This window comes from Taudactylus pleione, unplaced genomic scaffold (assembly GCF_031769625.1).
Source record: "Taudactylus pleione unplaced genomic scaffold, aTauple2 ptg000026l, whole genome shotgun sequence".
NCBI lineage: Eukaryota > Metazoa > Chordata > Amphibia > Anura > Myobatrachidae > Taudactylus > Taudactylus pleione.
In genome coordinates this window covers 40,673,029-40,685,441 of record NW_028284428.1, presented here as the reverse complement: position 1 = coordinate 40,685,441, position 12,413 = coordinate 40,673,029, and the positions used below count along the sequence as shown (strand labels likewise).

Below are 12,413 nucleotides of genomic sequence, written 5' to 3'. Positions count from 1 at the left end.
GTGGGAGGAGCTGCTGCGGCGCATGCTCCCCTGTCAGTCATTTTTATTTTTAACTAGGTAAGCTTCTGCGCATGCGCACTGCACAGAAGCTGTAATCTATCGCTCCCCGATCGAAGCTGAGCTCCGATCGCGGCAGCGGGCCATTTTAGGGTGCGGGCCGGGTGGCGCGCAGATGGCACTCTGCCCCCTGGCCCAGCCCGCCACTGCTAGCGCAGGTAGAATAGGGACCGGCACACCGGAGGTCGTTTGGGAGGTGCAGAGTGAGAGTCGGCTGCAGGGGCGGGCTGTAGACATACGGGGTAGCAACAGCAGCTGGGCTGCAGAGCAGTGGCAGCAGCGGTGAAGTGCACAGAAGCATCAGCGGGCGACAGAGGGACTCACTGGTGCTGGGCATGCATCTGAGAAAATCTAATCAATAAGACACAGATGCATGTACGCATCAGGGAGATCCATCCATGCATCTGTTAAAAAATGAATGTGTAATATTAAAAAAAAAGAAATTACGTGCCCCCACAGCACAACCAGCATCGGGCCTTGGAGCCCCAGTGCTGGTTTTGCTAAATACAGGGGACAAATTACGTAGGGGTCCCCTAGAAAAAAACAGAATTCTCCCATAAAGAACGCCCAAGGGGGGCATGGTGTTTAAGGGGCTACACCTCAAAAAGCTATTAGAGGTACGGAGCTTAAATTTGGCATGGGCGGGTAGAACTGTGGCTCGGTTCTGCTTGCAAAATTTCAGGGCAAAAACATAAAAAATTAGAATTTGGGAGTAATTTAAAGTTCCAACTGTCGTGTTTTTCTGACACCCACAATTAGGACCACTTTTCTGCTGTTCTCTATGGGGGTTTTTTGGGAAGGCATAACTCAGGGTAAGGGGCGAATTTAGACTTGGGGTTTGTTTTATTAGGTAGCTATTATGTACTGTTGGTATATATAACAGGGTATGTGCTGTTGAGGTTTAGGTAATTGAGAAAGTTGCCGTTTTTAAACTATTACCTTAGGAATCCGCCATTGTAGAGATAGGAAGTATCAACTTGTTGCGCAGCCTCAGTAGGAGCCTCCAGCAGGTGTACTCACTGTGGCTTCACTTGGGTGCACCAAGATGGCTGACCAGTGCGGGCGGTGGTGGGCTTGGGGGAAGGAAGCGGCCATTAGCTGCTGCTGGGACCCGATAGAGAGGGGGGTTAGAGAGCGTTTACTGCGGCCGAGGATGGAAGCAGGCTTTAGTGGTGGCGGTGCGGGCGGTTGTTGTGTGGGTTGCAGGACCCAGGGGAGGTAGCAGCAGACAGATGCAGGCTCGGATCTGAAAGATCCGTGATACCTGCATCTGTGTATAAATAAACAAACACAGAAGCAGGAACGGGATCAGTGAGACCCGTCTGTGCTACTTTGTTTAAAAAAAAGAAATGTTGCCAAAATATGGGAGACAAATGACGTAGGAGTCCCCCGTATTCAGCGCAACCAACACTTGGTTCTGAGCCGGTTCTGGAAATACAGGGGGAAAATATGTGTAGGGTCCCCCTGTATTTACAAGAACCAGCACCAGACCCTTTCTAGTGGGGGGGGTGATGCCATAGCCAGGGGAGCCCTTTCACTGGGCCCTCCAGCCGAAGCAACACCAATGACCGACCGCTAGTCAGTCTAGGCCGGGAATCCCTGGGGAGCTGGGGACCCCCCAAATAAAGGGGTCCCCCTCTCCAGGGCACCCCAGGCTGATAGCCTGGGGCTATCCCTGGCACCCCTGGCCGGTGGGTAAAGCCCGCTACCGTCCCCGGGTCCCGAACGCAGCTAACGCCCGCTACCCCCCACCCCGCTCCCCCTAACGCCTGCTTAATTCCCCCGAGCTCATCGCCGCCACCGCCCGCAGAGGACAGCCATCTTGGTGCACCAGAGTGAAGCCATAGTGAGTACACCTGCTGGAGGCTCCTACTGAGGCTGCGCAACTAATTGAAACTTCCTATCTGTATAATGGCGGATTCGTGAGGTAATAGTTTAAAAACTAACTTTCTCAATCACCTGAACCCCAAAAGGCCCTATTCTGGAACAATAGCTACTTTTTTTTTTTTTTTTTTAAATATCTTTTTATTGAACAGCAATAAAACAGTTATACATTGCACAATCCAAGAATTAGAGAAAATAAAATTGTCTGATAAACGACTAGTCTGTTTCTTGGAACAAACAATATACAAACTACTGTTAATCTTTTCAAACTTTTTTTTGGAAAATAGTACAAATATAGATTGAAATTATGTCAAAGTACAAAGAAACAAAGTACTTGAATATAATATAATGTAGAAAATTACAAAATTACAAATACTGTATAAAAAAATCAATATAGTACACCGTATAGAAATGCAAGTAAATATACAATCAATGTCACTCAAACTATGCAACTTATAGAGCCAGTGTAAGCAGCAATTGAATTTTGAGTTAACCAATTATCACATCAACTTCGGTATATCAGTCAATCGTTGCGTCAATATAATCTACATCAATGCAGAATTATATTAGAAAAAAGGGGGGGAGAGTTAGAATAAAATGATAAAAGAAACAGAAGAAGAAAGAAAGGTGAAATAGAAATAGAGGGGGAATCACTGACAGAAGGTGAGAGATACCTTGTCTGGGGGGATTCACAGAGAGCTACATATAAATAGCACAAATAGGGGCATTTTAAGTGATATTTCTTAGCATAAACCATTCCGTGTGATCAAAGACTTTCCATATGTTATTCTGAATCTGGACCGGTAAACATTGTATGTATGGTTCCCATTTTTTGGAAAAAATCCGTACCCCTCTTTCGATGTTAAAGATAGCCATACGTCTCTCCGCATAAATTACCTCCAGCAGCGCAGTTTTCCATTCCATTAGTGTAGGTGCTGATTTTGAGATCCAGTAATTAAGGATAAGTTGTTTAGCTACTGTAACCATGACTCTCAGAGCAGGTTTCCATGGGCCCAAGGAGGACTCAGACTCCCATATTGAAAATTCTGCGAAAATAAGAGCTGCCGCATTTTTGGACAATTTAAGATGTATCGTATTATTTAGATAACACAAAATTTTATTCCAAAATCTATGGATCTTTCTGCAGTACCAGAGGTTATGCGAGAGAGAGGCATTAGAGCAGTCACATTTCACACAATTTCCCTCCTCCAGTGGCACAAAATGTCTCCGTTGGGCCGGGGACATATATGTACGATTTAAAATTCTAAGATGAATTTCTTGAAGTCTCGCTGACTTAAGGCAGGGTAAAACACAATCCAGATTCGCAACAAATGGCTCCAAGTCACATAATTCGGGTATCTCTGTGTGCCAAGCTTCCGCAACTGGTGCCCAAGCATGTATAGGAATTTCAATCAGGTATTTATATAAATGAGCTATTCTGAATTTGGTTGAGCGACATAAGAGTAGAATGCGACCCATTGTATCTGTGTTAATTGAGATCCATAAAGGATTATCTAAGGATTGAATGAAATGACGTACTTGTAGAAACATAAAAAATTGTGTACGAGGGATGTCATATTTATCCTGTAATTGTACAAAGGAGAGCAAATTGCCACCCGGATCAAATACATCTTTGATGGACATGATTCCCTTTTGATTCCACATTTTAAAAAGAGGAATGTCAAGTGAAGGGGGAAAACAGGGATTACCCCATAAGGGGATGTACGGGGATGAAAAAGGATTTTTCCCCAAATGTGTATTAACCTTCAACCACGTAGTGTAAGTGTCCCAGAATAAAATATTAGAACGAAATATCTTAGGAATGTGTATTTTAGGGGTGTGTAACAAGGCTGCTGGGGCATATGGGTGAAATAATGCTTCCTCCAAGTCAGGATTAGTATAGTGATCGGTATGTAATAACCAATCAGTTATATATCGGAATATGGCAGCTTTTGCAAATGCAGAGATGCTTGGGATGCTCAGCCCTCCATTTTTTTTCAATAGGTAAGCTCGGAACAATAGCTACTTAATAAAACAAACCCCAAGTCTAAATTTGCCTTCCCAAAATCCCCCATAGAGAACAGCAGAAAAGTGATCCTAACTGAGAATGTCAGAAAAAACTGACAGTTGGAACTTTAGATTACTCCCAAATCCCTATTTTTTATGTTTTTGCCCTGAAATTTGGCATGCAGCAACGAGCGACAGTTCTACCTGCCCATGTCAAATTTCAGCTTGGTACCTCCTATAGCTTTTGAGGTGTAGCCCCTTAAACATCCTGCCTCCCCTCTGGAATTCTCTATGGTTAATTTCTGTTCTTTCCAATTCAGCCTTAATATAGGGGCACAACTGTGCCCTTATAATATATATATATATATATATATATATATATATAAATGTGTGTATGTATGTATGTATATATATATATATATATGTATATATATAATACAATAAACGAGACAAAGGCGCCTCCTAGTGCAATAAAGTGCAAATGCCACCAATGTGTGCTCAATAAAACGGATAAGTGGACTCGTACCAAATAAAAGAATAAATAGGATTATCTCAGTGTTTTCCCACAGGTACAGACGAATCCATCCACCGTATGGATTTTCATAGATTTTAATGGAACTCTTGTATCAAGTAGCAGGTTTTCTCTCACAGAGACTCTGCCTTCCCTTTCCCCAGACAGTGAGAGACTATATATATATATATATATATATATATATATATACATATACACACACATATACACCTGTATGTATATACCATGTAGCTTTAAAGCAACATTAATTTAACAGACACATTCAACATGGTTTTGCCTTAAATTATTGGCGCTTTAAATGTACAGGCTAAATCACCAGAATCGTGCCTGTGCCTGTAGGTAACTCGCAGGCTGTTACATAAGGACAATAGACTACAGCGACAGTTTTAATGACCATTAATTTCTTTTTTTATCTTGATCTTCTTTAGGTTGCGCAAGTTCATAGACTACAAGTTTGCCGAATCACCAACATGTTGGAATACAGACGATTTGCGTATTTTAGTCCTTTGTAACATTTCTATGTACAGGTTTCAACCAAACAAAAGGAAGATTTAGAAAGTCTTAATAGGGTATGGAGCCACCAGAACAGCTTCACCGTGCCTTAACATGGATTTTTACAAATGTGCAGCGCTCTATTGAAAAGTGTAGCAGTACCATTCAATGTTTTATTAATGTAGCTAGACTACACGGACTTCCACAGCTGCCCACAGCCAGTGATGCCAATATCACCTTTACCACAGTACCCTGTGTGGTGCTCTGAAAGTTTGTACAGTGCTGCACCACTAGCACCAGGTTCAGGTATGTTTGGAGTGCTTCGGTGGCCGATTTCCCCATGCTAAGATAGGACACACCGTGACAGAGAGGCAAGCCTGTATTCCCCTTTTGCAGACACAATGACCAGTCAGGAGGAAAGGTGCAACGCAATTTTATTGCTGCCAATCAAAGAATAACAATGGACACAGGAAATGTTTACCATTCACAGATTGAATGAAATAAATTACACTTTTCATTGTCAAGGTATTTATTTATTACCTCCCCGTCCTCTACCGGTGACCCCAGCTGGCAAGTAAGTGTAAACAAAAGAAGACACGATTTCTGCAGAACTTTTACTTTCACTAAAAGCAAATGAGAGAACAGAACATGAAACCTGCGGGTCGAGCTTATATCAGTAATGCACCAGCAGGTCATAGCTTTAATATACAGTCTGTGCTCATACTTCAACTTCTGCTGAGAAAACGTGGGAAAAACACATGCAGGCCAAGCTTGTATCAATAGTGCACCAGCAGACTATAGCTTTAATATACAGTCTGTGCTAATGCTTCAACTTTTGCAGGGAAAACGTGGGAAAAACACATGCAGGCCGAGCTTGAATCAGTAATGCACCAGCAGGCTATTGCTTTGATGAACAGTCTGTGTTAATGCTTCAACTTTTGCTGAGAAAATGTGGGGAAATCACATGCAGGCCAAGCTTGTACTTGTAGTTCTCCAGCTGTAACGGCTAACAGTTCATGCAGAGTAAATGGCCCAAGCTCAATAAAGCACATGCAAGTTAGGCTGGTACTTGTAGTTCTCCAGCTGTAACGGTAACAGTCTATGCAGAGTAAATGGCCCAAGCTCAATATAGCACATGCAAGTTAGGCTGGTACTTGTAGTTCTCCAGCTGTAACTGGCCCAAGCTCAATATTGCACATGCAGGTTAAGCCGGTACTTGTAGTTCTCCAGCTGTAACGGCTAACAGTCTATGCAGAGTAAGTGGCACGATCACAATATTGCACATGCAGGTTAAGCTGCTACTTGTAGTTCTCCAGCTGTAACGGCTAACAGTTCATGCAGAGTAAATGGCCCTAGCTCAATAAAGCACGTGCAGGTTAGGCTGGTACTTGTAGTTCTCCAGCTGTAACGGCTAACAGTCTTTGCAGAGTAAGTGGCCCAAGCACAATATTGCACATGCAGGTTAAGCTGGTACTTGTAGTTCTCCAGCTGTATATGCTAACAGTCTATGCAGAGTAAATTTCCCAAGCTCAATAAACACATGCAGGTTAGGCTGATACTTGTAGTTCTCCAGCTGTAAGTGGCCCGATCTTAATATTGCACATGCAGGTTAAGCTGCTACTTGTAGTTCTCCAGCTGTAACGGCTAACAGTCTATGCAGAGTAAATGGCCCAAGCGCAATAATGCAACTTTTACTACCAGAATTGCCAGCCGGGGTTACACAGGGTTAAATAAACAATGTACATTACACCACAGAAAATGACAAGGTAAAAGATTCACAGCAACCATACACCTTGTGCTAAGAGATGACAGCAAATAATATACATGACATCAGCATGAACGGACTTTGAAATGGATACTGGCAACAAGCAGTGTATAAAAGACAATTTACATGAACACTTATGAATGGATACCGGCAACAAGCAGTGTATAAAAGACAATTTACATGAACACTTATGAATGGATACCGGCAACAAGCAGTGTATAAAAGACAATTTACATTAACACCAATACCAGCAAATATTCAAACATTTCATGGCAAGCAAAATAATAATCAGTATTGACAACAATAACACAGCAACAAGGCACAATGCCCGAGAGAGAACAGCATTTGAATAACAAATTTCAGCAAGAATGAATACAGATTACATTAGATTTAAGCGACATTTGACATCCCATTAGATTGCGTCAGACATGAGCCGACACAAGTAACTCACGTCCCGTCCCGGACATGAGCCGGAGGTTCACAGGAGAGAAAGCAACCACCAATACAACTCTTGGGGGACAGAAGAGGTAACCTATCTCTCACTTCCCCCTTATTTCAACACTTTACCTAATTTAAAGACACTGTCAATGAGAGTTTATATGGCAGGCTAGTATAAACTGATAAACCCCCTGTGTGGGTCTAAGAGTAGGTACTGGGCATAACTGCACGGCGGCAGCTCCTAGGAGGGGAGAAGGGACCCACTAAAAAAAGGCTGGGGACCCACTAGAAGGCACTAAGGGAAGAGGGTGAGGGGGTGTCCCGGCTGGGTGGTACTATAAAAGGCACTCAGGGGAAAAGAGGAGACAAGAGCTTAGCAGAGGGAGGTCTGGTGTTCTTACCCTTGGCTGTGGCTGATCAGCCCCCCAAGATGTCCAGGGAAACTCTGGGATGCTAGGCACCACACCGGAGCTCCCAGCTGCAGACCTCAGGCAGGTATTTTACAAGGGGCAACAGGTGCAAAATCTCTTTCCACAGGGGCTCTGTCCGGCAGACAAACAAACACAGCAGCATGAGGGGTCTGAAGCACTCTTCCTCCGGGGCTGTCTTTTCTTCTGCCCATGCGGGTGCCAGCAGGGTTTTCGTCACTGGCGGGGCCTTTTCCTCAGCTGGGGCTTCATCCGTGACGGAGCAATGAGAACTCCTTCCCAGGCAGCTCCACTTCTCTCCCAGCATGCACAGACTTCCACATGCAGCACCTCCGGTAACAGGCACTTAGGAAGGCAGTCTCGTATTCAGGGGGCTTCTTCCAAAGCAGGGTCCTCTATGCAAATCCCGAGGCAAGCTTCCTCCAGGGACTCACATCCAGCATCGGAGCACCTCTCCGGGCAGGTTGGATAGGTAGCCTTCCGGGTTAATGTGAAGTCTGGTAATTGTAATCCAGGGCAAACATAGGGGATACTGCACCCCTATTTTTACAGATCCAAGGGCACTCCACAGCAACTCCTTACAGACAGCACACCAGGTGCAATATTTGTAATCCAGGGTAACATAGGGGAATACTCTCACCTATTGTATGACCAGACTCTGGGCACTCCACAGAAAAATCCTCCCTGACTCAGCCTTGGCAGCCCTGGGGAGGGTATTTTATAAACTCTTCCATACTCTCCTCCTTGTCAGTCCAGCATCTATGAATGGACAGGGGGGACCCCAGCAACAGGCCGCCTACACCCAGGCTACCAATCAATGGGGCAGGATTTTCCCTCCATAAATGGGTCGCTGACCAAGGGACACTTTCTACCTCCCTGTTTGCACATGCTCAGTGGGGTTCAGGGAGAGCAGGGTCAGTCAAAGGGCCTGATTCAGAGCCGCTCGTTCGCTCCGAGCGATGTTTGCCCAACTGCACATGCGTACGGATCGTTTTACACATGCGCGAACCAGTCAGTGCGGTCGAAATTCATGTGCTCGCAAAATGCCTGATAATTTGAGTGACAGAATGAGGCGTATGTGGGTGGTAACAGGGGAAGGTGCTTGAAGACGGGGAGTGGAGATCAGAACGCAGGCGTGCTTAAAGGTCAAAACGGGCGTTTTATGGGTGTGCATAATTAGAACAGCAGCGTCATAGACCACGTCACTGGGTTATTTTATAGTCAAAACTGCTCGCAAGATTGTGGTAGCAAAAACCAACCACAAGAATAGCGAGCAGTTCATACGCTGGTCAATGTACTCGATTAATCTAATAAATAGCGGACATGACGTAGGATGCGAGCGGCCAGGGGGCGTATTTTTCCCAAAAACGACCGCAAGTTTTGTTCACTCGTTCAGACCTAGAGGCGTGAATAGACCGCAAAGAGCGAACGGTTCATTTGAATAGCCACCCCTATTTTCTGGACGAGCGAGCGCTAATTGCGTCCGGCTCTGAATCAGGGCCAAAGTTCACTGTACTATCCTATGGAGCCACTGGTGCTATATGAACTTATAAAAAAAACTGACAGGGGCTTGCAGGGTAACTATATCCCCTAACTAGTTAAAGGGGTAACCCCATAACTATGGGGGTACCACACCTGTAAAACATAAGTCTAATTTAAGGGCTTTTGCCAAACACAACACAAAAACCACCCCTTAAATAACCAAGGTCTCTTCAATAAGCAATAATACACAAAGTATTGGTCACAAGGCCTTCCCAGCATTTTTACCACGATTAGATTTTGATTGACTAATTAAACCAGGAAGAACACAAAAATACAGCAGGAGCACCTACTTTCAACATGATTTGTATTGCTAATTTGTTCTGTTTGTTTTGGATAACATACAACTTATTGTACTGTAGAACCTGCATAATATCTCCTGAAGAAACACAAGGGAAAAAAACATTTACAATACCTGTATTTTTCATTTAATTTGATCAAGTGGATATTATTAAGATGACAACTTGTACTGTGTTTTATTAATAGTAGTTGGTATTAATGGGTCTACCATTCTTAGAGCTGTAATTTGTTGGGTAGGCTTACAATTAAATACATAAACCTCATTAAATAAAATTAAATTTATCAAATAATTATTTGAGAAACAAAGAAAGCAACAGGTTTGTATCTTGTGGTGCCTTGTACAGAGCAAATGCTTCTCGTAAAGCAGTGGTTCCCAAACTGAGTGCTGTGGCACACTGGGGTGCCTTGGGGAACTTGAAGGGGCATCACGGGTTGGTGGTCAACGACCAATTCAAATTATTTATGGTCAATGTGTTAGGTAAAACCAGTACTGGTGACTGCCAATCATAAAATATGTGGACAAACACAAGCACAACCCTGTCCACACCACATAACTGAACCTAAGATTGACAGGAAAGTATCATTTACTTAATTTAATACTTGCTTAAGATTTTTCAATAAGAAACTTGTGGCCTAGGGGTGGTGTGAAAAAAAATGCTGAAATTCTAGGGCACTGTGATTCAGGAAAGTTTGGAAACCACTGTCTTAAAGCATTAATCTTTATTACTATCCAACTAAAATATATGTATTCATGCATTATATTGCTTAAAAACCTCAAACTAAATATGTTTTTGTGATTAAAGTAAGAAAGCAAGTTAAATAAAATCATGCTGTGTAAATATATATATATATATATATATATATATACTTACAAAAGGGGACAAATAATAAATTAACCATTTCTCACAATAAAGAAATTCCATTTTAAGCCTTGTGAATTAATACTTTATAGAAAGTGGGTTATAACTATGTATAACCTATTATATCTGCAGTTATTTAATCTTCATTATATGTGTTTGCACCTTCTTTCATTAGTATGATTTTTCATAGACCAGACCTAATTTGATTGTCTTCAAAGAAGAAAATTATTAATCACACCATATACATTGAACTCATTTGTATAGGTATAAGAAATAGCAATAGAGCTGTGCAGTCCGATAGATACAAATTTAAATATTAAAAAATGTATATGTATAAAAACGGTATATAATTGGGAAGCCGGCTGCCTTAATACCGACAGCCGGCTTTTCGACTGTCATATCCCGGCGAGGGTGAAATTCCGGGCGTCTAGATGTAGACGCCTGACATTTTCCCGACGCCGGGAGACAGGCGCCCGGCATTCCGATCGAAGGGATGCTGGGCGCAGCGAGCGGACAGCCGCGGGGGGGGAGGGTTAGGTTTAGGGCACCGTGGGGGGACTTAGGGTTAGGCACCCCCCCGGGAGGGTTAGGGTTAGGCTAGGGGGAGGGAGGGTTAGGCACCCCTGGGGGGGATTTAGGGTTAGGCACCCCCCGGGGGACTTAGGTTTAGGCAGCGGGGAAGGGGGAGGTTAGGGTTAGGCACTTAGAGGGGGGATTAGTGTTAGGCACTTGGGGGGGGGGAGGTTAGGGTTAGGCACCCCTCAGGAGGGTTAGGGGGTTAGGCTAGGTTAATAGGTACTTACCTATCGACGATCGGGATTTCCAGCGCTGTCGGGCTTCCGCTGCCGGGAACTCTGCTTTTGTCGGCCAGGCGCTGCCGGGTATTTCATACCGATTCCGTAAAAATATATAGCTGTATTCAATATTACATATAAAAAACATGAATTTGTAGTGAGCAGAAACAGTAACAGGTATTGTAAATTGAAACTTTGAGCCTGAGTCAGAGGCGTTCGCTATTAGCGAGCGCTTTTATTTTAAAAATCCGCCTCCAGGCCGCTCACATAGCTGTGGGTGACCACCCACAGTTTGTGCGGGCGGTCTGGCGATGGTCGCGATTATCGCAACCATCGAGCTGGCAACGAGACCCTTGTGGTAGGGTCTCGTCCACCGCAAGCCCCAGTGAACTTCCTGCTCTAATAAGAGCAGGAAGTTCACTACTGACATCATGTGTGATGCCAGTAGGACCGCCCACAAACGGCAGGCGTTCCTTAGGGAACGCCTCCGTTTGTGCAGCCACCCCCCCCGACCCGCCTACAAAACGGGGCGAGCTGTCGATCAACATCGACAGCCGCCCCGTTTTGCTGCGAGCCCCGAGTGAGTGAAGTTCTCACTCGCTCTTTGGCTCGCACACGCACAGTGCGCACTGCCCGACCATCGACCCGCTTGTGAGCGCTATGCGCTCGCGAGTGGGTCTGAATCAGGCCCTTTGTCTGCATTACATGTTGTAAAAACAATGTATAACAATTCAGTTGTAGTTCATACTCTATGTAAATGGCTGTGATGCATCTGGATGGTATTCAATGGGGGTAAACAGAAGGCAGATAGCCGGGTTGGATGATATACTGGGGTAGATGTATTATAGCGGCACTTACCGTGCCGCTATAAAGCTTCTTGCTTCGCCTCTTTACCGAGGTGAAGCAGGAAGCACTACCGATGAGATGTAAGAACATCTCATCAGCCGGAGAGGGGGTGCGTTAACTCCCCCCTCCGGTGCTACCCGCCAGAGACAGCAGCGCATCAGCCTAGTGCTGATGCGCTGTATCTCTGTCCCGGCCGGCTCCACTGATCATGCGCGGGATCTCGCAAGTATCGCGAGATCCCCGCGTGGAGCCGGCAGCCGCCGCAGCAGGGACAGCCGCCGCTTCTCCCCGATGTATGATCGGGGGTTAGGTTACGCGCCCCTGTCATTATCGGCGCAGCTATCTACAAGATAGCAGCGCTGACGGCAGGGCCATGTACGAACGGTCATACCGCATGACCGTTTGGCCGGCTGTAGCTGTCGTTATCGACAGCTACAGCCTGGCGCTGCCCTATCTCCACAGCAGGGACAG

The 12,413-nt window shown here is 44.8% G+C and overlaps 1 protein-coding gene across 1 annotated transcript in view; it reads left to right on the top strand.

The window, feature by feature from the left end:
* Positions 1–5,496, top strand: part of CUNHXorf38 (chromosome unknown CXorf38 homolog) — a 44,171-nt gene extending 38,675 nt beyond the window's left edge. Inside the window, exon 7 of the mRNA XM_088451697.1 lies at positions 4,909–5,496. Coding sequence (XP_088307823.1) covers positions 4,909–4,925 — 17 coding nt within the window. The 3' untranslated portion in view covers positions 4,926–5,496. The remainder of the gene's footprint in view (positions 1–4,908) is intronic.
* Positions 5,497–12,413: the final 6,917 nt, after the last annotated feature.